The sequence below is a fragment of the Aotus nancymaae genome, unplaced genomic scaffold, assembly GCF_030222135.1.
Source record: "Aotus nancymaae isolate 86718 unplaced genomic scaffold, 86718_ANA_hifiasm-v0.15.2.pri h1tg000018l, whole genome shotgun sequence".
Taxonomy (NCBI): Eukaryota; Metazoa; Chordata; class Mammalia; order Primates; family Aotidae; genus Aotus; species Aotus nancymaae.
In genome coordinates, this window is record NW_026988430.1 from 9,416,786 (window position 1) to 9,441,050 (window position 24,265).

Here is a 24,265-nt window from a genome sequence, read left to right on the forward strand (position 1 = left end):
AAGGGAAGACTAAGGACGCAGGAGAGAGGAAGGGCAGGAGCAGGAAGGGGGCGGCGGTGGCAGGACGCAGGCCAGGGCGAGGGTGGGCTTTTCTTGGGAGCAGCCAAGTGGCCGGTGGCAGGCAAGGGTCCCAGGCAGGGCTGGGCACATCTAGTGGTGGTGGCACGGGGCTCTGTGCTTTCACAGGGAAATCTCAGCTTTCACAGCGAGGGCTTTGCTGCAGGATACCAGGAGAGTGTGTGTAGAGGACCCGGCGGGGCAGGTCCAGCCTCAGCAGGTCTCCCCGGCAGCCTCCCCTCACCTGCCAGGCCCAGGCTGGAAAGCTTCTTGGCTCTGGGTCTGACCAGCCCCCAGAAACCCCAGCTTCAGACTCCTCTTGCTGGACCCTGTCCTGGCTCCTCAGGCCTCTGGGGCCGGACTCTGGGCCAGCCACTGCCCAACGCCACAGTGTCAAGGCACCGTGGGTGCTGGTGCTGCCCGGCCTCGGGTCCTTCGCCCTCACGAGCGGCAGTGTGACATCACCGAGGCGTTTTGTGTTGTCTGCCGCATCATCTCACAAAGTGACCCCTGCCTGAGATAGTGAGGCTAATCTGGGAAGCATGTCAGCTCCCCATATCTGAGTCACTGTGCCGTCAAGGCTCAGCCTCCTCAGCCTCTCCTTGGCTAGACACGCCAGAGATGGAGCTGACCTCCCCGAGTCTAAAAGGAAGACAAGTTTCACCCGGACACCATGCATGGCCTCCTGGCACAAGGCCCCACGGGCTGATGAGAGGCTTTTGCTGGTGCGTCAGTGAGCACACTGGATGGGGCAGTGGGATCTGGCGGGACAGGTCGGTGGGTGCAGGGCTGCAAAAGAAGCTCCTTATGCCTGCATTTACTGAGTTAGAAAATTGTATTGGTCTCTTTATTGGTCTAGCAAGGGGTAGGGATTTGGGATGGTGAGGCCCAGGCCCATGTGGGAGAGGGGTGTGCGCAGGTTAGCAGGTCAGCAGAGGAGCAGGGCAGGGCTGGGGCTGCAGGAGCGATTCTCCCAGGGCCGGGAGAGCCAGCAAGGGCGTTCCGCACTCCGATGGGGCACAGTGTGGCCAGGCCAGGTGGAGCAGCCCCTCCTCAGTGCCGGGTCATCTGTGAGAGGGACACGGAGAGGGCAGTGATCCCCAGGCTCTGGTCCCCAACAGCCCGGTCTCCCTGACAGCCCCCTTCCCTCTCTCACCTTGGCTGGGCTTGGGGGGTATCTGACTTTCAAGGATTCATCATTCATCAGAGACCTCACCAGGCAAGAGCGGCGGTGAGAGAAGGTCTCGAAGCTCTTCTTGCCGTGGTAGGACCCCATGCCACTGTTCCCTGAAGAGGAGAAGTCGGCTCAGGGCTCAGCATCCTGCCCCTAGGACACCCCAGGCCTCCCTCTCCACCCTGTCAGGTGCATCCCAGAACCGCAGGGACAGGGAGGCAGAGCCCATCACCTGTGCTGTGGCCCTCGGCACCCAGCCCCAGATCGTGCCCCTTTTCTGGGCGTCCTGAGGATGGCCAATGTCTAGGGTGTCCCCAGGGCATCCGTGCTGGAGACAACAGTGGGAGTGCCCACCATGGGTCTAATCCCAGCTCTGTTACTAAATGGCTGTGTGACTTCTGGCCTGGGTCACCTTTCTCAGGCCTCCATGAAACAGGCCGGGTGCACCAGGTGACCTCTAGGGCCCTCTACGCTCCCGGGTGAAGTGTGGCTGCTGGACGGCCGGCAGAGGCCAAGGCCCACATGGAAGCAGTTAGTGGAAGGCTGCAGCCAGGCTGCTCCAGCGCCTCCTGAATTTCCTGGGTGAGTGTGCCCAGTCCTAGGAGCCCCAGAAGGAGGCAGGAAGGCAGCAAGCTCAGTCCCAGACTCACCCACGCCCCCGAAGGGCAGAGAGTGCAAGGTGATGTGGACGATGACATCGTTGGCCGTCACCCCGCCGCTGGATGTCTCTGCAATCATCTTCTTAATCACCTGCACCAGGACCCAGTCAATGACCTCAGTCTCCTGCCCACAGGATGCACCAGGCCTCTGCCCCACCCTGCCTGGGCACAGCCTGGAGCCATAAGGAGAGGAGCTGGTGGAGGCAGAGCCCCAGCCGCTGTCTCCTGCTCTCCCTGCAGATTGCATGGCCCTCAGCACCACACGGGCAGAGTGATGGCAGCTGCCCCCATGTCTGTGTGCAGGGCCCTGGACAAGGATCGCTCATGCAATGCCCTCAGGTGATGCTGCTGTCCTGATCTTAGAGACAAGGCAAAAGGAGCTCAGAAAGATCTAGTGACTCACTCGAGGTCACACAGACAGAGAACAGTGAAGCTGCAGTGTGAACCCAGGTCTGTGGGCCTCAGGACCCTGGGGGAGGGCACCCCCAGCCCACCACACACCTTGTCGTTGCTGGAGAACACGTAGAGGGCCAGGGGCTTCTCGCGCTGGTTGATGAATTGGATGGCTTCCTCTAGGCTGCGCACGCACACAATGGGCATCACAGGCCCGAAGATCTCCTCTTGCATCACCGGGGACTGGGGATCCACGTCCGTGAGGATGGTGGGCGCTGAGGCAGGAAACCAGCCAGAGTCAGACGGCGTGGAGACCCCCACGTGACCGGCAAGTATACGCACCTAGACCCCTGCTCCAACCCTTTTCCAGGCGAAGCTGCCCAGGCTTGGAAAAGGGTAGGGACCAGGCCCAAAGAGCTCTTCCCATAGCTCCCACCTGCGTCCCGGGTGCCATCTGGGCAGACCACTGGGGACAACTACAGGTTAACCTGTATAGAGGGACCTGAGATCTGCCTCCAGGAGCAGACACTGCACCTGCCGGCCACCCGAATCCTGTCTCCTTGACAAACTGGGGGCCAAGTGGGCCCATCTGGTGACCCACAGCTGGGCATTGGGGGCCCCTCATGGCTTGACACACCTGGGGCTCCTATGGCCTCTGCTGTCCCCGCTCCTGCTGCTTCAGAGGGGTGAGAAGATGAGGCCCTCTCTCTGGGCCTTTGTTGGGAGAGGGGATGCTGAGGCTGTGCTCAGCTCCCGCCTGCTGGAATCGACCCCAGGCCCCCTGGTAAAAGCAATTTATCCCCATCCCGGAGTCATGTCTGCTTATCAAGTATCTGTGCCCACTTGCTGTGAACTTGCTGGGGACCCCGGCAGCCTGGGCAGGTGGGCTGTGCTCTCAGGGATCACGCACCTATGTAGCGGGAGGCCGCATCCCCAGTGCCCCCGTAAGCCACCTTCTGGCCCTCAATCAGGCCCATCACCCTCTGGAAGTGCCGGCCACTAATGATTCTGCCATAGTCCCGGGATTTCTTGGCATCTTCCCCATAGAACTCCTGCAGAGAAGAGGAGGGGACTTCAGGTAAGGACGTAGACCCTCATCATGGCCAAAGGCTGCACAGATCAATGCCAGCAGTGACTGTCTTCACGTGGTGGGATTCTGGTGGAGCTTTTTTCTTCTTTATGCTTTTTAATCTTTTCCAAATTATCTATAGTGAGTGTACATTACCTTTTTATTTTTCTTAGAGACAGGGTCTTGCTCTGTTGCCCAGGCTGAAGTGCAGTGGTGCAATCACAGCTCACTACAGCTTCAAACTCCTGGGCTCAAGCCATCCTCCAGCCTCACCTCAGCCTTCAGAGAAGCTGGGACAACAGGCATGCACCACTGTGCCACCATGCTCGGCTAATTTAAAAACATTTTTTGTAAAGACGGGATCTTGCTATGTTACCCAGGCTGGTCTCAGACTCCTGGCCTCAAGAGATCCTCCAGCCTCCACCTCCCAAAGTGCTGGGATTACAGGTGTGAGCCACCGTGCCTAGCTTGCATTATGTTTATATTAGAAGAAAATAAATCCAGTGTTTTTGTGCCTTCCAGCCTCTCATCCCACCCCGCCAAAAGGCCAAGACTCACTTTCAGTGACTTCTTGAGCTTCTCCACGATTTGGTTCTGGATCGAGGGGTCGCAGAGGATGTAGTCGGGGGCCACACAGGTCTGGCCGCTGTTCATGTATTTCCCCCAGGCGATGCGTCTGTGAAAATCCCAGACTGGACTAAATCCAAGAGGTACTGGGGCTTCCACACGAGCTGCATCTCGTTTTGCAGACCCTTGAGCTCTCTGGTCAGCAGAAGCCATTGGCTGTGACCTTGCCACCAGTGAGTCCTCCCAAGCGGTCTGCTCAGTTCTAGACACTGGACCGAGAAGACCCAGTGCCCCGATCACATTCACTGGGGACTGGCAGGGAATTTCTAGAAGACATCTGTTGGGGTCAGCCTCTGTGCTCCCTGATCATGCTGTTGCCCTGCACAGCCAAGTGTCACTGCCACTCGGGCCCCCTACATCTCTTGGGGCCACACAGGTGGAATATGGAGGTGGTCAGAGTCCTGGCCAGGGTCGGCAGGTGCAGATACTGGTTCTGCCCCAGACTCCGAGTGGCGGTGGCCCTTCTCCCCTCTGGTCCTGCTCTTCAGACCTCAGACTGCCCTGCCCCAGCAGAGGGCTGGACCCAGTACAGTTCCTTGTGTCCTGAATGTCCCACAATTGCTTTTCCTGCAGCCTCTGCTTGGAGCACTTCCTCAGTGATGCCCACTCAGCGAGCAGAGCTCAGCCTAGACCTCTCCCCCTCCAGGAAGCTTTCTGGGACTCCCCACTCCTCTTCTGCCCCGTGGTCCTCACCCCCACCCCCATGTAAGTTTCTGCAAGGACCAGACCAAGGCTCCGAGAAGCAGAGGGTGTCTGTGCTACTCAGAGCGGACCCACAGCAGGAGGTGCAGTCGTGTGCTGGAAGGCAGAGTAAGGACCACTGCAGCCAGCAGGCCCGTGCCTCTCACCGGCAAGCCACATCCAGGTCACAGTTCTTGTCCACGTAGCAGGGACTCTTCCCTCCCAGCTCCAGTGTGACAGGGGTCAGGTGCTTGGCAGCAGCCGTCATGACGATCTTCCCCACCCCTGTGCTGCCTGTGTACAGGATGTGGTCGAACCTCTCCTTGAGGAGCTCTGTGGTCTCAGGGACACCCCCGTTGATTACTGGGTACAGATCCTTCCATGCCAGGAGAGAGGGGAGGCTCAGCAAAGACCAAGCCCCTCCTCACTCTTGAAGTGTGGGTGGGCAGTGGCTGAGACCAGCAGCCCACCCCGGGGGGAAGGGGCAGTAACTGGCAGTAGACCCCCTTCCCTGACCCAGGGGCTCTGTTTACCCCAATGAGAGAGGGCATCTGCTAAGGCCCATCCTCAGCCCCACCAGTAGCTGGCTCCTCACTGTAAGAATTCTCCTTTTCTCACCCCCCAACGACCTGGCCTCAGCAGTTAGAGGTTGTGGAGTTATGAGGCCCTGGAGAGCACCTCACCTTGTCCAGGTACTGGGGGATGATGGTAGCCAGCAGGCTCGCCATGTTCTCACTCAGCTCCGAGGGCTTGAGGACCACCGCGTTCCCTGCAGAGCACACAGAGCCAGGCCTGTGCCCAGGGTTCCCCACCCAGAGGCTCCGCCCTCCCAAGGATCACACCTGAAGCCTCCCCTCCACTAGGAAGAGTGGATGGAGGAGTTGCTGGCACCCACACATGCCACAGGGCGCACCAGGAGCACACACGGGCACGTGACACAGGGACATGCACAGGCACACGCGGGCCAGAGCTACATCACCCGCCCCTCTGAGTTGGGCTCTGGCCTCTCCTAGGAATGCATATTAGGTGACAGCAGCTCCAGCCCCCTAACAGAGTCAGGGGAAGGCAGGCCCTCTCTCCATCATCGGGTGTGGACACTGAGTCTGGCTGGACCTCAGGCACCAGAAGGCCTGGCTAAATAGCTTAGTCTGCACAGCCTCCTGCGACAGGCCCAGCAAACCCTTATCTGACCCCAGGACTCGGCCTGAGTCCGTCCTGGCACGGCTCCGCGGTGGGGGATGGTCTCCTCCAGCCTCCCTTCCTGGCCGGGCCACGCACCTGCAGCGATGGCACCCACCATGGGCTGGATGGTGAGATTGAAGGGGTAGTTCCAGGTGCCGATGACCAGGACCACACCTAGCGGCTCCGAGTGGATGTAGAGCTCGTCCTGCTGAGTCTGGGGCGTCTTCTCCACAGGCTCGTCCGAGGCCCACTCGGGGAGCTTCTGGATCATGTACTCGATCTCCTCCAGGACGTACACCACCTCCTCATAGTAGGCGGTCCATTCATTCTGCAGCGACAGGGCCTGAGTCAGCTTTCAGGGCCAGGGCCAGCCTGCAGCTGGGGCCGTGGGGAGCCCCACTGCTCAGTTGCCAGGGTGAGGGGGGCCACCCACCCAGCCCAGGGTGGAGGTAGCTGCAGAAGGTCCCGCCGGGGGAGGCAGAGCCAGGATTAGGCTTGGACCTGTGGGTCTGAGAGGACCCCTTTCTGCCAGAGTGGGGCCCAGGCAGGTTTGGATGTGTGGGGCCCCAGGGGAGAGAGCAGGTGAAGGGGCCAGGCATGGGCAAAGAGATGGATCCAGGCAGGGGGAATAGAATGGGGCAAAGGAGAGAGTATATCCAGGAAGAGGGGATGGATCTGGGGAGAGGGGCTGGATCGGGGGGAGGGGGAATGAATCCGGGGAGGGGGCCTTGATTGGGGGAGGGGAGCTAGATCCGGGCACTGGGGGATGGATCTGGGCAGGCAGGATGGAGCCAGGCCCTTGAGTTGTCTGGCGGTGGATGCAGGGCCAAGGACTGCTGGGCGCTCAGGAACTCCTGAGGGGAGCAGGAGTGAGAAGAGGGGGTGCAGATAGCGGAAAACGTGTCTCTTCTATAAACTTGGCTGTGAAGAGCAACACAGAAGCTGTAAAGTCAACGGAGTAGGTTTCCTTGTTGTTTCTGGTTTAAATAAATCCTGAGCAATTTATTTAAAAGTGCAGAAGTAGGATGGGCGCCGTGGCTCACGCCTGTAATCCCAGCACTTTGGAGGGCCGAGCGGGCAGACCACCTGAGGGCAGGAGTTCAAGACCAGCTTGGCCAACATGGTGAAACGTCATCTCTATTAAAAATATAAAATTAGCCGGGCATGGTGGTGCGTGCCTGTAATCTCAGTTACTCGGGAGGCTGAGGCAGGAGAATCGCCTGAACCCGGGAGGCGGCTGCAGTGAACTGAGATCGTGCCACTGCACTCCAGCCTGGGTGACGAAAGTGAAACTCCGTCTCAAATAAATAAATAAAATAAAAAATAAAAGTGCAGGAGCAAAGAAGGTAGTCGGTGGGAGGATGGGCTCCGGAGCGCCGGACCCCAGGCAGGATGTGGGGGCAGCAGGGGTCTGCGAATGCGGGGGCGTCTGGTCTTGCTCAGGGTGAGGGTCTGAACAGCCCCAGTGAAGACGGGGAGAGAGGGAAGAGCCCCCCATGTCCTCCGGGGTGCCAAGCTGCGCTGTTTCCTGGTGTGGAGAATCAGGTGGTCGGGCGTGGGGCTGAGGAATGACGGGGGCAGAAGTTCGGGGTGTAGGAGCAGCAGGAGAGTTGGAATAGGGGGCGCTGCGGGCGGGACGCGGAGGCCGGGGCAGGAGGAAAAGGCCAGCGAAGCGGGGGCGCGGCGGAGGGGAGGGCGGGGCGCCCCGTCTCGGCGGCTTCCCGAACCTCTCCGGGTTGCAACTCCCCCCGCCCCCGCCCCACCGCGCGGCGCCGACACTTTGTGCAGCCCCGGCACCTTGTGCAGGTCCGCGGCCAGCGCGCCCGCCAGCTCCTGCTCGTGCTCCTGGATCATGCGCCGCAGCGCCTCCAGCTGCTGGATCCGGAACTGCAGCGGGCGGGTCCGGCCCGAGTTGAAGGCGGCGCGGGCGCGCCTCACGGTCTCGCTGATCTGGCTCATGGTGCCTGGGGACAGAGAGCACCTGCAGCGGCCGGGGGCAAGAGCGCGCCCTGAATTCTATAGGAAGGGGACTTGCCTGGGCCCGGGCTCGGCCCTGCGGAAAATGGCCTTCCCTCTGGAAGGTCCGCTTTCTGCCTCGCCTCCTCTCCCGCCCCTCGCTCAGACGCCAGGGACCCCGGCTGCCTTGCGCCCCTGAGCGGGCGACACCCGCCGCGACACGCGTCTGGAGCGGAACTGCTGCTGAGGGTCCTTAGCAGCGTGCTGGGGGCAGGGCCTTTCCCGGACTCCCCGGCTCCGCTACTTGCTTGCAAAGCTGGTGGCACAGTCCCAGGCCCACACCCCAGGTAGATTTGGGGATACAGGCCGCGATTCCACACCCAAGCCGATAAAGGAAAACATAGCCTAACCCTCCTGGCTAAGCCATTGTTCTAAAATGCGCTGGTTTCTTGGCAGAGCTGAACAGGCTTGGTATTTAAGCCCATGCGTGCCACACCTGGGAGACGCACGCTCATGCCCGCCAAGGATTCACAGAGCTGCAGATTTCCACAGACGGATGGAGGCGATTCCTGCCACCCATACACGAAACCATAGTGGCAAATTGCGATGGCCCCGCTGGGGGCAATTTGGCAATATCTGACGAAAGCTTTTCAAACATATTTCTCTGTGACAAAGAGGTCCTACAGCCTTTCCTAAACATTCACGAATAAGAAAGTCATCACTGTTTACTGTAACAGGGAGATATTGGAAACACCCAAGTCAGCAGTTTAAATGACTCCTGTCACACTCACGTGACGGATTACTGTGCATGTTGAGGGCTAAGGAGGAGCAGGTGATTCAGCATGTTTGTAGGGGCTTTCTCTGCACCAGGGGTGTCCCAGGCACTGGAGATAAGAAAGAAAACAGGTTACAGGCCTGGCGCGGTGGCTCACACCTGTAATCCTAGAAAGCACTTTGGGAGGCGAGATAGGTGGATCATTTGTGGTCAGGAGTTCAAAACCAGCCTGGCCAACATGATGAAACCCCGTCTCTACTAAAAATACAAAAATTAGCTGGGCGTGGTGGTGGGCATCTGTAGTCCCAGCTACTTGGGAGGCTGAGGCAGGAGAATTGCTTGACCCAACCAGGGAGGCAGACGTTGCAGCGAGCAGAGATTGTGCCATTGCACTCCAGCCTGGGTGACAGAGCAAAACTCTGTCTAAAAAAAAAAGAAAGAAAGAAAGAAAAGGAAAAAAAAACAAGTTACAGAACAACAGATGGACTGGGGGTGTGTGTGTTTGCGTGCGTGCACACACACACATGAGCTCTGACATGCAAGAAAGGACTAGAAGGGTGGCGCCCAACATGACGGGACAACCGATGGGGGTGGAATTACTGAAGATCTGTTTTCGTCTTAAGCAACGTTTGACTTTTTGCAATGAGCTTGTATTTTGTAAATGTTTGGTGCATTTTAAGACAGGGAATACATGCTCATAAAACAAAGTGTAAAAGACAGCAAAGGGGCACAGAAGAAGTCCACCTCCCTCCTCCCTGCTCCGGCAGCTGTCAGGGCCACCCCCAGAGGGGCCACTGCTACCAGTTCCTTACTCTCCTTTCAGAGATACTCAGCCCACCTGCAGACACAGCATAACTTTTAACCTCGGCAAAAATATGATATTTCCATTTTTTTAAACCTTATATATCACATGTAATATATAACTACATTGTACATAGATATGTGATCCTGCTTACATTCCATGGAGTGGTTTCTGATCCTTCCTCTGCCTCCCCTCTCCAGGCTTTCTGACCCCCAGCCCCAGGCTTTCTGCACAGGGAGGAGGGACCTGCTGGCATCAGGGTGCTCTAAGCCTGCCCTTCTATGGCCCCTCCCTGTGATCTGATAGGAGGCTGGGGAAGCCCCCTCACTGGGACCTCCTTAGCCCCATGGGCCAGGCCCCTTCTGCTGGTCACAAACCCAGCCCTGTAGGAAGGTCCTGCTTCTCTCCCCAGCCTTGTAAGGTCAAACCAGGGCAGCAGCCTTAGACACTGGCCACCAAGGGAGGCAGCCCAGGTGGGAAGAGCCTGGTGAGCATGGGACGGGACTGGCCTTGTACCTCAGTGTCACCACTCAGAACTGTGGTCTCTGGGCAGAATGGCCTTCCCGGGACTTCCCTGAGAGACAGGTTAACAAAGGTGCCGCTTCACAGAGATGAGTGGAGACCAAAGCCCCTCACGTCGCAGCTGCACCCGGATGGGAGCCTCTCCAGAGCCAGCTGCCTCGCACCCCATATCCCTGCTGCACCCCGCCTCTCTCATCTGTGCCAGTGCTGACTTTGCCTCCATGACACCCCCTCCCCTCCTCATCACCTTCCATCCTCACAAAAGCGCTGCAGTGATGCCCATGAAGAATGAACAGAGATGAATGCGTTTTATAGATGAGGAAAGGGAGACTGAGAAACGCTAAATGCTCTGTCTGATCTCACAGTTAGCAAGCGGCACGTCAGGGTTTGAACCCACATCGTCTCTGTCGGCCACTCATGCCTTTGGCACTAGGCTCTGCCGCCTTCTCTCCAGTGATGGAGTCTCACAGCCCATCAAGGCCTCTCACCCCACGGCCACCTTGGCGTCTCTGCTCCGAGGGTCCCTGGACCTCCACCTCCTGGTTTGGGGGATGACAAAGCTGCCAAAGGTCCAGAAGGATGCTCCAGAGATTATGGTCCCGGAGGCAGGGACCAGCCCCCTGAGAGACTTGCAACACTTAGGGCCCCTGCTCCTAGTGCAGGCTCCACCTAGACAAGAGGAAAAATAAGGCACGCAGGGAAGACGGTTACCTTTGACACAGCCTCTCCTGGTAACTGGGGCTCCTGGAACGGCAAGAGCCAAGAGGGCACGTATTTAAGGACCATCCTTCATTGAGCCCTTGGAGTTCCTGCCCAGGAAGTTCCCGTGAGAAGGAATAAACAATATTCAAATGCGGGGTGTGGCATAATCTGGACCTCTGCTCCCTACAGCCCTGGTTTTGGGGATTAGGTCCCGGGCTGTCTACTTTTGTTTGCTTCTGAAATCCAAGAATGTGTCTGAAGGCTTGGGCAGGGCACACATCCAGTCTTCAAAAGAGCCTGTGTTTGCCCTGGGCGTGGGGGCTGCTGATTGATTCAGCCTGGCGTGGAGCTCTTCCAGCTTTCCAACCTGCCACTGCCAGATGCCGTTCCCCAAGTTCTCTGGTTACGTAAGGCCGGCAGGGGTGAGCCACGAGCCACAGCGAGAGCATGCTGCTCCCCCGAAAGGCACCCCCAGCCACCACTGCCCCGGCCCTTCACATTCCCCAGTGTGCACAGGGCCCCATGGAGACAGGGACCCTAACACTGGGGAGCCACACGCTGGGGGCTTTCGATGGGGGTCTCCAGTCCGTAAATCTGCGCTCTTGTTGAATAGCTGAGAAGAGGGCCAAGGAGGTTGAGAACTCTGGGAAGTTCCTTCTGTGTGGACCCCAGGAAACCAGAGACGCTTGGGAAGGAAGGCGTCTGGAAAGCCCTTTCCACGCTGTCTGAGGGATGTTCGCCGGGCTCCTGCTCTGCACCCCGCTGTGGGGAGGGGGCAGGTGTGGAACGGCACATGTGGTCACCTCTCACACTCCCACTGCAGCCACGGACTCGCCGCCCCTCTCACCAGGCGCTTCCTGCCACCCTCACCCGCCTGCAGCCTGCTCACCAGCATGGGGGCCTTGCTTCCCATTTCCCTCGAGGGAAACGCAAGGTCCCCATCGTGGCGGACTAGTCCCGAGGACATCCTCTGGCCCTCGTGCTTCTCTCCACCTGGAATGCCCTTCCCCTCCATCCACCCACACCGCTCCGATGTGCGGCGGGAAACAGCCCCGACCCCTCCCAACGCTGTTCTCTTCCCCCATTATTCTTTCTCTGGAGCATTTATGTCTTGTTTACTCCCTGTCCCTTAACTCCTGACAGCTAGAATTTGATTTCTTCACTGTTGTAATCTCCATACAGCATTTATAGTAGATGCTCAATAAATATTTATTGACTGTAGTCCCACCTACTTGGGAGGCTGAGGCAGGAGAACTGCTTGACCCAACCCGGGAGGCAGAGGTTGCAGTGAGCCGAGATTGCGTCATGGCACTCTAGCCTGGATGACAGAGCAAGACTCTGTCTAAAAAAAAAAAAAAAGAGAAAAGAAAAGAAAAGAAAGAAAAAACAGCTTACCGAACAACAGATGGACTAGTCCTTTCTTGCATAGTACAGTGTGCGTGTGTGTACAGATGTACAGCAGATGTAGACACGTGTGCCCTAACATACAAGAAAGGACCAGAAGGGTGGCCCCAACGTGACGGGACAACTGATGGGGGTGGAATTACTGGAGACCTGTTTTCATCTTAAGCAACATTTGACTTTTTACAATGAGCTAATGAGCTTGTATTTTGTAAATGTTTGGTGCATTTTAAGACAGGCAATATATGCTCTTGAAACAAAATGTAAAAGACAGCAAAGGGGCACAGAAAAAGTCCACCTCCCTCCCCTGGAATAAACAGGAAATTTCAAAATAATGTGAACACTGTGGTGACCAGATTGGCAGAGGAGGCTGGCGGGGCTGGGATGAGACTCCTCGGGAGGGAACATCATCAGAGCTGAGTGAGAAGCATTTGAGCAGGGAACAGCAAGGGGGCTTGGAAGAGCAGAAGCAAAGGCATGGAGGCAGGGAACATGACGTCACGGGAAAGCTGTGATGTGTCCACTGTTGCCAGCAGTGGGTGTGGTGGGGAATGATGCTCCCGGGGCGGGGGCTCACAGAGGCCTGTGGGCCAGGCCGGCTGCGGGGGTGCGGGGCACCGAGGAGCTTATCAGAAAGACAAACATCTGATAGTTTTTTGTTTTAGAGAACCCCCTGGACAGGGCACAGTGTGAGAAAGGTCTAGACCGAAAGCTGCAGCTTCTATCAATGCAGGCAAGAAATGACGAGACCCCCAAATAAGACTAACAGAATGGGAAACATTCCAGAAACAGCAGAAGGAAGCATCTGCAGGACCTAGCACCTGAGGGGCCTGGACTGGGTGGTAGGTGCAGAGTGAGGTGCCTCCTGAGAGGGGGAAGACCAGGCGGGGACCCAGGCCAGTGCCAGCCTCTCCCCCTTTTCTGGTAGCAGCAGCTGATTATCTTTGCAGGTGACCCCTTCCCACTTGATGAGATGGTCAACCAGGTGCCTGCTCCAGGCCAGTCATGGGTTGGGGTGGGCTCCCCACAGGGCCTCCCCGACTCCCCAGGGAATGTGGACCTTGAGTAGAGGGCAGAGTGCAAGGCCGAAGGCCATTTGGAACTGACTCATCGTGGCCAGGGCCTACCCCTGGGTGAACCATGGAAGCAACTAGCAAAAGCCCTCAATGCAGCAGTGAGTCGCAAAGTGACCACAACAGGGCCTGGCGGGTCGAGGGCACCCGGGAAAGGTCAGGTGGCGTGGGTGGTATGGAAAGTGGCAGCAGTAGTGGTGGAAGTGCCAGAGCAAGAAGCCTAGAAGCAGTTAAAATCTACAAAGAACAAAATCCTTGTTTGCCTGTCTGGGTTTTGGTTACAGTTTCTGTACTGGTAAAAGTGTGGGTTGTGACAGAAGCTTGCGGATACTTGTTTTTCGGATTTTTTTTTCTTTTTTTTTTGAGACAGGGTCTTCCTCTGTTGCCCAGGCTGGAGTGCAGTGGCACCATCATGGCTCACTGCAGCTTTGAATTCTGGTTCTGAAGCGATCCTCCCACCTCCTGACAACAGGAACGCACCACCATGCTTGGCTAATGTTTACATTTTTTGTAGAGATGGGTCTCATTGTGTTGCCCAGGCTGGTCTCAAACTCCTGGGCTTGAGTGATCTTCCCGCCTCGGCCTCCCAAAGTGCTGGGGTTGCAAGCAGTCTTTGCAAGCCCTAGTCCTCCACCCCCAGTCCCTCCTCCTCACCTGGGTTGTCACTCTCTCTCTCTCCCAGGCTAACGTTCCTGCCATCTGCCTACTCTCCTTGAGTCCAGGCTCATTCAGGCACCCAACTCTGTACCTACCACCCAATCCAGGCCCCCCAAGTGCTAGATCCTACAGATGCTTCCTTCTGCTGTTTCTGGAATGTTTCCCATTCTGTTAGTCTTATTTGGGGGTCTGTAATCCCAGCTGCCAGAGAGGCATGTGGATGATGAGGACGTGAGCATGTCTCTCCCCGACTTACATCCCGGGTAGCTCCCCTTGCTCTCGGAAAACTTCCTCCCATGGCCTGTGAGCTCCTGCCTGGTCTGGCTCCTGGCTGCCTCGCCAGCCTCCCTTGGCACCACTTCCCACATTCTCACTGCACTCTAGTCCGCTGGCATTCCTTGACTGAGCCCGGCGATTTCCTACCACAGGGCCTTTGCACACGCTGCTCTCACTCCCTGGGACACTTCCTCTTCCACACGGCACCAGACTCCCTGACCTCTCTCACCCTCTAAGTAAAACCTTTGTTACTTCCAAGAACCTGTCACAACCTGCAATCCTATCTCTGTCTGCATGACTATGTGTTGGTTGTTTTTCTTCTCTCCTTGTCCCCCCATGGACTGGAATGTCCACAAAGGCAGATATCTCAACCTCTGCTCAGTACCATATCCTGGCACAAGGGAGACCTCTGAGGATACGGAAGCAGCCCACTACACCAAACCACCCCTCGGACAGGAAATAATCAATCATTTAGCAAGAAGATTTTCAGCAAATTCACCCAAAGCTAGCAAAAAAAGTGTTGAACGGATGAATGAATGAATGAAAAGCGAGTTTGCTTAAATTTCGAGGAACATTTAGATTGGAAATAGTTGTCGGGAGGGGAAACCACTTCCTTTATGAGTAGAAGGTGTAAGGGTTATTGCGAGTTTAAAATGAGGAAACTGAAACCAGCACAAGAAGATCCGATGCGAATTTATTCAGCTCCTGGACAAGGTTCTGCGGTCTGACAGGAGGGGCCGGAGAAGTCGCACGGACTCCTCTCAGAAGTGGGGTTTTATAGGGAGTGGAGGTGTTTGGTTGTGGAAGAGCAGGGCGTGGGCAGGGCAAGCTTGCTATTGGCAGGTAGGCAGGGTTTGAATGCTATTGGGTAGATTTACAAGACTCGACTGCTATTGGGTAGATTTACAAGACTTCTTTTGCATTTTGGCAGGGTTCTTCAACGGCTGGCTAGGTGCCAAGTGCAGAAGTGGGCGTGGAGTAATGATGTGGTTTCCACATGATGGGGCATGTCCAGGCTTCTGGAGAGGGAGGGGGTGTGGGCGTGTACGAACTCCCAGTGGGGGGGTGTCCAAGCTCCCAGTCAGGCGACCAGCCTTACAGAAGGAACCTAGGCAGCATAGAGAGAAGAGACCCATCTCTACAAAAAATAAAAAATTAGCCAGGAGGCCGAGCGCAGTGGTTCATGTCTGTAATCTCAGCACTTTGGGAGGCTGAGGTGGGCAGATCACTTGAGCTCAGGAGTTCGAGACCAGCCTGGCCAACATGTTGAAACCTCATCTCTACTAAAAATACAAAAATTAACTGGCCATGGTGGTGCACGCCTGTAATCCCAGCTATTCAGGAGGTTGAGGCAAGAGGATTGCTGGAACCCAGGAGCTGGAGGGTGCAGTGAGCCGAGATCATGCAATGGCACTCCAGCCTAGGCAAGACACCATATCCAAAAAAAAAAAAAAATAGCCTGGCATGGTGGCATACATCCAGCTACTTGAGAGGCTGAGGAGGGAGGATCGCTTGAGCCTGGAGGTGGAGGCTGCAGTGAGCTGTGATCGTGCCAGTACACTCCAGCCTGGGTGACAGAGTGACCAGGTAGACTGTGTCTCAAAAAAAAAAAAAAAAAAAAAAAAGAGTAGAAAGGAGAAGATTAGGCAGTGGGTCTCAGGGATCTCCCCATTGGTTAAAAGAGCTATGCCTCAGGAAGACAAATACCACGTGTTCTCCCTCATGTGTGGGAGCCAAACAAGTGGATCTCATGAAGATAGAGAGTGGATTGGTGGTTACCAGGCTGGGAAGGTGGGGAGGTGCGGGAATGAAGAGAGCTTGCTCAATGGGTACAAATACATACTTACTTAGTGTTCAGCCAGGCACAGTGGCTCACACCTGTAATCCCAGCACTTTGGGAGGCTGAGGCAGGAGGATCTCTTGAGGCCAGGAGTTTGAGACCAGCCTGGGTGACAAAGCAAGACCCTATCTCTACGAAAAATTTAAAAGTCAGCTGGGCATGGTGGCACACGCCTGTAGTCCCAGCTACTTGGGGAAGCGGAGGTGGGAGGATCGCTTGAGCCCAGGAGTTAGGCCACAGAGAGCTGTGATTGAGTCATTGTGCCCAGCCAAGAGCAGCCAGTCAACTACTGTTTCAGAGCCCCTCTTTGGAGAGGCATGAAATCAGCAGAACTAGCTGTGCCCAGGGCACTTTCCCCCACTGTCTGCACCTTCTGAGGACTTGTAGGAAAGCACTTAGGAAAGGACTTCTGGGCTTCTTCATCTCTCTTTATCCTCCACTAGCCATAGTGCTTCATGCATAGTGGTAAGCATGTTGAATGGGCAAGCAGCCGCAACATGCTTCGGAGAAGCTGCAGGTTTGCAGCCTGGGGAGGTGAGTGTGGGCAAGGGGAGCCTCCCCCAAGCTGCCGCAGAGGCCCCAGTCTTCACCCTGTCTCCCTTGGACTTTCCCGCTCCCAGGAAACTGTGGCTCCCAGGCCCAGGCCCTGGCTCCCAGGAAGCCTCTGCTGAGTCAGGACAAAGGGCACCTGTGGGGCAGATGGCATGAGTGCTGGCTGGAGGGGATGTGGGGTCATCCTAGCTAAGTTAGCCTGCCAGGCAGGATGGCAGCAAAGTGCAAGTCATGATGAGTTAGGCACAGGCAGCCTCACAGAAGGAATGCCCGGCCCTCCCAGCCCAGGCGGAACCTGCCTGAGTCACTGCCTGGCCGCAGCCCCAGCCGCAAAGCTCTGGAGACCAGCCCATGCCCCGGCCGTTCTGCAAGGGACACAGTGGGCCCGCCAGGAGGACATGCCAGGGCATGCTTGGGTCGGTGCTGCCAGTCTCTTGGGGCCTGGGAAGCCCCATCCTGGATCTTAACAGACATGGAATGTGCCCTCATCACACATGAAATCTAATGTTTACTCAAAAAATGCAAAGAAAATTTAAGCTTTTTTGTGTTTGTTTGTTTTGTTTTGTTTTGAGATGGAGAGTTGCTCTGTAGCCCAGGCTGGAGTGCAGTAGGGGAATCTCGGCTCACTGCAACCTCCACCTACTGGGTCCCGGTTCAAGCAGTTCTCCCACCTCAGCCTCCCAAGTAGCTGGGATTACAGGCACGAGCCACCATGCCCAGTTAATTTTTATGTATTTTAGTGTGCTATAGCTGGCCTAGAGCCAGAACCTGAGCAACGCCATTTTATAAGACAAAGCTGTGTCTCCAAAAAATGAGTTGTAATAACTGCCCCATTCTCCTTGCAATAACTGCTGACTTGGTTTCTGTAAATAAGACTGCTAGTCTGCTCTGGATAATGTCCACCAGGTGAAGTTGTTTACCTTTCTCATCAGTAACTGACAGAATTGCCGGCCTTTCTTATCGGAATGCGCAGCCCAAGCTAATCCCATCTTGGCCCCTGTGAACTAAGATCTGTAAATTCCACTGCTACCCAAACAATGTGTAAACTAATGTTTGTCTTGACTTTTGTAAATCATTTATGTAGCAATTAAAGTGACAATAAGCCCCGGAGCCCTCGGAATGTCCGGAGGCCCCCACCCCCGTCCCTGCCCAGGAGGTGATTTACAGAATCCACCAGCCCTCGGAATGTCTGGAACCCGTTGATCCCCCTCCCCGCTCCTCAACCCCACTCCCAAGGTGGTCTTTCGGGTATAAAAAGCCTTGACACTCTCCCCTCGTGGCCGCGGGTTTGAGAGACGTGAGTCCTCCGTGGTCGCCGGCAATAAAGACCCTGCAATTTGGCATACTTTTGTCTTGGTGAATTATTTTAATCTCGCATCCCAATACTACATTAGTAGAGACGAGGTTTCAGCACGTTGGCCGGTCTGGTCTTGAACTCCTGATCTCGTGATCTACTCACCTCAGCCTCCCAAAGTGCTGGGATTACAGGAATGAGCCACCACACCCGGCCAGAAAATTTAAGTTTTATTTCTTCACAATAATCACACAAATGTAGTTTTACAGACATAATACACATTGTTTAGCTCGGACTTTTCTTGTGTACTTACTCGGCTTACCCCTTCTCAATATGAGTCTCTCATCAGTAATCCCCAAAGTTTTCGTGAGGTTTGTTCTTGGGTTCCTGCCGAGTTTAAAAAGAAGAAACTGAGGCCAACACAAGAAGATCCAATATAAAGGAATTTATTCAGGCTCCCAGGCGAGGTTCTGCAGCCCGACAGGAGGGGCCGGAGAAATCGCACAGACTCCTCTCAGACGTGGGGTTTTACAGGGAGTGAAGGAGCTCGATTGGTTGTGGGAGAGCAGAACTACTATTGGGTAAGGTTACAAGCCTTTGTTTGCATACAGGACTTGGCTGCTATTGGTTAGAATTACTTGGCTGCTATTGGCTAGAAAGACTCGGCTGCTACTGGCTAGAAAGACTTGGCTGCTTATTGGCTAGAATCACAAGACCCTGCTTGCATACTGGGTTCTTTAAGGGAAAGCCAGGCTGTGCGAGAAAGGGAGAAGGAAACATGCCCGAGTATGTCCCAGCTTTCGGAAAAAAGTGGGGGAGTGTGCGTCCGAGCTCCCGGCAAGGCAATTGGCCTTACAGTTTTCCCTAAGTTTTTCTCAGTGTTTATTTAACATACACGAAGTAAAAATATACATGACACTGGGAGCTGTCATTTTAAAAACGGAGCCTAGGCCGGCACGGTGGCTCAAGCTGCAATCCCAGCACTTTGGGAGGCCAAAGCAGGCGGATCATAAGGTCAGGAAATCAAGACCATCCTGGACTCGGGAGGCTGAGGCAGGAGAATCGCTTGAACTCAGGAGGAGGTGGAGGTTGCAGTGAGCCAAGATTGTGCCATTGCACTCCAGCCTGGGCAAGGAAGCAAGACTCCATCTCAAAAAAAAAAAAAAAATCGGAGCCTCGTCACACCCTCTTTTCTGCATCTTCTGACCCCACTCCCTCCAGGGTGGCTGGGAGCTGGAGTCCATCCCTCCTCCGGGCCGTGTGAAGGCAGTGGTGAGCACGTTGAGTGGGCAAGCAGTCGCAGGGTCCCCGTGGATGGGAGACCGCTTTGCCATCCACTGTGGATCAGTGCTCCATGGGCCGCCTTGCGTGTCCTGACGTGTGTATTTCTGTGTGTTAGATCCCAGGGACGCTGGCTTTGTCAGTCTTCACAGGTGTTGAGGGCGGCTGTCCACCGAGGCGGCCCTAAGGGGCTGTTGTAGCTTCGGCTGGCCTGGCAGCGAGCGACGTTCTCTGCCGTTTCCCTGCCGCCCAGTGATTGGAGCACTCCTCACTGTGCAGTGGCCATTGGCATTTGTCCGTTTCTTGATAGGCGTTTGTGCCTTCCTTGCTGGTGTCTATGAGCTCTTTGCATATTACAGCCATCTGTATCACTAGTATTTTCCTGAATCTATCGTTTGTCCACAAACTTTATTTATGGCATCTTTTGCTATATAAAAGTTTTTATAGCTAAATAGAACTGTCTTGTTTTCATTTAGATTAGGAGGGTCCTCCTTGCCCCAGGATTAATTCCTAATTTTCTGTTAAGATTTGTATTATTTTATTATTTACTTTGAATCCCTCAAGAGTTGATTTTACAAATGCAAGTGGAAATGCCACTGATTTTCTCTCAGATGCACAGCCTGTGTGCCAACACAGCAACTCCACCCCTTCCTGACCCTCTGCTGTGTGCCAGGTCTGAGCACTTCCATGCATGAAGTCCTTCAGTCCTCACAAGTACCCAAGAGGTAGGAACTGTCATTATTTCCATCTGACAGATGTGGAACTGAAGCACACAGACGCCAAGGGACTTGCATAAGGTCACACAGCTAGTGAGTGATTGAGCCAAGTTTCACCCAAGGATCTGACCTCGGCGTCCCCTTGAGGAGACTCACATCCTGAGAAGTCCTTTCCTCCCAGGTTTGCAAATGTATTGCCAGAGTGTGGAATACAGTTTTCTCCAAATTCTGTTCTCATTCTTAGCCTTGTACGTGTCTGCTGCTCCCATCCTCCTTACCAGGGAAACGGAAGTTACCATGAGCTCAGGTCTGTTTTGTGAGCGCTTGCAGAGACCAATCCATGCGTGGAGTTGCTTGTCCATTCCAATAGAAGGATGAATGAGATGCATGTTGGTTTTCTAGCTCATTGATTTCTATTTTTATCAATTTGTAGGTTTTTTTGGTACTTAAACTATATAGGTCCTTTTATTTTTGTTTTCCTATTATAATACAGAAGGAACAAAAGTCTTTGCTTTTCCTCTGAATTTGCTGCTGGAGCTCAAGCGTGAGTTCGCCTTCGACGATGCCCTCCGCATTCTTGAAGTCACCTGAAGTTCACTGCCCCCGATCCTCCTGAATATGAGGAAGAACTGGTTGGATCCCCCAGCCAAGTGGCAGACATTTGTTTTGGTGGCCGCAGGGGGTGCCCCGTGTGACAGGCACATGCCGAGGCCTGCTGGTGGAGGAAGTAGTACCTTTGTTTTTTACTTTTTTCCTTTTTGTGGAGAATGGGGTCTCACTACATTGTCCAGGCAAGTCTCGAATTCCTGGGCTCAAGCTATCCTCCCACCTCTGCCTCCCTAAGAGCTGGGATTACAGGCGTGAGCCACAGTGCCAGCAGGAGGTAGCACCTTTGAAGATTCCACTGACCACCTGACCACAGCTAGCCAGGGGCCTGGTATCGGGGGATGCCACCTGAGCAAGCCATCCTGGATGCCCTGGCCTCCAACAACTCAGGGATAACATGGGCTTCAGTAGGGACCCACTGGTCCATCTGCCCCACCCAGCTTCCCTTATCAGCTCCAAGTCCCTCTCCAAGCCTTTGCCAAACTCCCCAAACCCTCTGCTCTCCTCCTCTTCCCACCCCGATTCCCCACCTTCCTCATCTCCACCATCCACCCAGGAGGCGTCTGCCACTGGTAACATGGCTGTAGGATCCCCCTTGATGCGAGAGGTGGGCTCCCGGAAAGACCCTGGGAAGTCCCCCCAGGAGTCTGGCAGGGGGAACCCATTTATGCTGTTCCTCTGCCTGGCCATCCTGCTGGAACACCACAACCACATCCTGCTCAATGGGCTGGATGACAATGAGCTGGCCACGTACTTAGACAGCTTTGTGCAAAAACACCACCTGGGGCGTGTCGTGTGCTGTGCCGGGGCTCTCTCGGCTGATTACCTGCAGTCAGAGGTGTGGGACTCGGAGGAGGGGCTGAGGCTACAGCCACATCTTGATCAGGCCCACCATCAGCCACACCAGATTTCCATTCTGTGCCACGAGGGCCAACACATGAGAACCCCCCTCCCTGCATGCCATCCCTAGACCTGTTGGAGCATAGAGCCCTTCCTCCCCAGGTCTAAGTATGTGGGGCTGTGCTTCGACACTGCCCCTCAGAGGCCACACCCTGTCTATTCCGCTTTGTTTTTTTGTTTTGTTTTGTTTCGTTTTTTCTGAGACAGAGTTTTACCCTTGTTACCCAGGCTGGAGTGCAATGGCGCGATCTCGGCTCACTGCTACCTCCGCCTCCTGGGTTCAAGCGATTCTCCTGCCTCAGACTTCTGAGTAGCTGGGATTACAGGCACGTGCCACCACACCCGGCTAATTTTTAAAATATTTTTAGTAGAGACAGGGTTTCTCCATGTTGGTCAGGCTGGTCTCAAACTCTCGACCTCAGGTGATCCGCCCGCCTGGCCTCCCAAAGTGCTGGGATTACAGGCATGAGCCACCGCGCCTGGCCTGTCTGTTGTTTTAACAACTATACTTTACACACATGAAAAAAAAAAAAAAACTCCACCTATTAAATCAGATGCATTGGTTATTTTTATCATTGCCTTTTATTGATTGATTGGCCTGACAGCTGGGTATTGACTTCTCCCACTGTAACTGTAACTCCCACTTTATCAGGCTCTCCTCATAATTCTAGTCACTTTCGTTTCATGTATTTAGCCATCATTTTGCTTAGTCCATACAGGCCTATGACTTTTTTCCTTTATAGGTTTCGCTTTTCTCATCACGTGTTGTAAGCTGCAAGTCCACCCATCTGTGGTGAGCGCATTTGTGTCTCGCCCGTCCACACACGGCCTGTGCCCAGCCCTTCTCGACCTTACTGCTCCACCTGCCTCCCATCAATCCTGCATGGCGAGGGCTTTTTTTTTTTTTTGAGACAGAGTCCCGCTCTGTCGCCCAGGCTGGAGTGCAATGACACAATCTCGGTTCACTACAACCTCTGACTCTCGGATTTAAGCAATTCTCTTGCCCTCAGCCTCCCAAGTAGCAGGAATTACAGGTGACTGCCACAACGCCCAGCTAATTTTTTTGTATTTTTAGTAGAAATGGGGTTTCTCCATGTTGGCCAGGTTGGTCTCGAACTCCTGATCTCAGGTGATCTGGCTAGGGCTTGTTTTCAGGCGATATCCTGCCAGCCTCTCTCTGTGTAATGACGGAAATTCTTGGGTTATCCTCTTCATCTGCCCCTGCGGTGAGCGGTTTGCTTCACTCGGTTATTTCCCGCTGTCTGCAGTGCTGTTTCTTCACTTCCCCTGGCTTACGTGTAAGTTCCTTCCTGCCTATCGATGGGTGCTGCTGTCTCTGCTCTACAATCACTTGTGCGTTTCTCTACGCCACCGTTTCCCACGGTGGGCTGCGCTCCATTGCCAGGACTCGAGCTTCAGACTCACCTCTCCTCCTCTGCCACCTCAGGCCCTGGCTGTGGCATTTGGGATAGGCACCCCTGCCCCTCCCCACCTCTGTGTCCCGGGGATTTTGCCCCCACTTAAAACTGAAAGTCCAGAGCCCTCTTGTACTTCAGTTTTACGCTATTATTTGGCCCAAGTGAGGCTTGGACACAAAACGACTTTTTTCCCAATCACTGCCAACCGAGGCGCGGCGGGAAACTTACTTATCTTCCATCCGTAAGACATCTCAGCAGCTCCCGTCCTTCCTGGCTGGCGTCTCATATCAAACGCCAGGTCCAGCCGAATTTAGTAAGCAGACTCTAGTGAATGTGCTTCTGCCCAGCCTGGGTTGGGCCTGTGGCCCTAAGGAAGGGGGCAAGGCCTCGCTATCCCGCCCACTCTGGGTCCCCCGAGTCTCCCTTTCCCTCTGGAATATCGGCTGGCAGGAGAAAAATGGGCCAGAGCTAAGGCCTTCAGACCTAACTGGTGCTCCTGGGAGGTGCGGCTCTCGGCAGCCCTGCCGTGTTCGCCCACCACTGGGTTCCTGGAGAGGGAGGGAGATTTCTGCTGCCCCCATATCCTCTGCCAAATACCTTCCATGGGGCTCCTCACCTCGCCAGCAGGTCCCTGGCCATGGTCTCGGCAAGGTGGCCCACCCAGCAAGCCTCCTGGGGTGCAGCTGACCCGGAGGGAGCAAACGCATCCTCCACATGCAAAACACAGTTGCGGGCGCCCTGCTCAGCCTCTTTCTGCCCAGACTTCTCTGTCTCACTCTTTTTATTATTGTTATTATTTTAGACAGAGTCTTGCTCTGTCGCCAGGCGCCAGGCTGAAGTGCAGTGGCTCAATCTCAGCTCACTGCAATCTCCGCCTCCTGGGTTCAAGCAATTCTCCTGCCTCAGCCTCCCGAGTAGCTGGGACTACAGGCGCACGCCACCACGCCCAGCTAATTTTTGTATTTTTTAGGAGAGATGGGGTTTCATCATGTTGGCCAGGATGGTCTCGATCTCTTGACCTCGTGATCAGCCTGCCTTGGCCTCCCAAAGTGCTGGGATTACAGGCGTGAGCCACCGCACCCGGCCTCTTTTTTCTTGATCAACCAGTTCAAATGACACAGCGGGTGGCTCAGCTAGTCCCTTGTATGAGAAGACATCCCAACGGGCAAGGAAATGCCACCCCTTTCTTTGCAGGCACCCCCATCTCCATCAGGGAGTTCCTTGGAGCCCCACAGCCAGCACAGAGTGGCGGGAGCGCATCCACGTGTGAGGGAGGCTCCAGGGAAGGAAGGGAAAAGGCCCCACTTCTCTCCCCTTAGGCTCATGATTCCTTCAACCCTCACCAGCTCTCCAGTGTCTAGTTTTCTATTTACATGGCAGAGAGATGCTTGAAGACATAAAGGACTGGCTCTGCTCCCTCACCCTGGGGAGAGGTCTCCATGGGGCAAAGGGCCCAGAGCACATTAAGGAAGCACAGAGGCCGAGATGATGGCATTTCAGGCCTTGGGACCCCTGGTTATGGGTGGAGAGCAGGTGAGTACCCCAGTACCTCCAGACTGGAGCATGCTCTATTCCAGCTGTGTCCATCCACTCCATAATCACTGAGACAACCACAGAGCCCCCAGACCCATTCAAAACCATCCACACAATTC

The 24,265-nt window shown here is 55.1% G+C and overlaps 1 protein-coding gene and 1 pseudogene across 2 annotated transcripts; one reads left to right on the forward strand and one right to left on the reverse strand.

Moving 5' to 3' along the window:
* Positions 1–877: 877 nt before the first annotated feature.
* On the reverse strand, positions 878–10,680 carry ALDH3A1 (aldehyde dehydrogenase 3 family member A1). Of its 2 annotated transcripts, none has more exons than XM_012472069.2 (11): positions 10,609–10,680; positions 7,640–7,823; positions 5,939–6,170; positions 5,344–5,429; positions 4,828–5,036; positions 3,911–4,028; positions 3,194–3,335; positions 2,392–2,558; positions 1,882–1,981; positions 1,214–1,344; positions 878–1,125 (listed from the first exon to the last, which is right to left on the reverse strand). In XM_012472069.2, the coding sequence occupies exons 2-11, from the start codon at positions 7,799–7,801 to the stop codon at positions 1,111–1,113; spliced, it is 1,362 nt and encodes a 453-aa protein (XP_012327492.2). In that variant the 5' UTR covers positions 7,802–7,823; positions 10,609–10,680; the 3' UTR covers positions 878–1,110. The 2 variants fall into 2 exon arrangements, with proteins under 2 accessions (XP_012327492.2, XP_012327491.2); XM_012472068.2 differs by having other exon boundaries at positions 7,640–7,806; positions 10,609–10,648.
* A 366-nt stretch (positions 10,681–11,046) lies between these two features.
* LOC105730682 (TBC1 domain family member 25-like) lies at positions 11,047–21,265 on the forward strand (annotated as a pseudogene).
* Positions 21,266–24,265: the final 3,000 nt, after the last annotated feature.

Coding starts and splice junctions, on each gene's coding strand:
- ALDH3A1 (XM_012472069.2), bottom strand. CDS start 7,801: ATGAGCCAGATCAGCGAGACCGTGAGGCGCGCCCGCGCCGCCTTCAAC. Junction 6,171..7,639: donor TGGCCGCGGACCTGCACAAG/GTGCCGGGGCTG, acceptor CTGTCGCTGCAG/AATGAATGGACCGCCTACTA. Junction 2,559..3,193: donor TGCGGCCTCCCGCTACATAG/GTGCGTGATCCC, acceptor TTCCTGCCTCAG/CGCCCACCATCCTCACGGAC.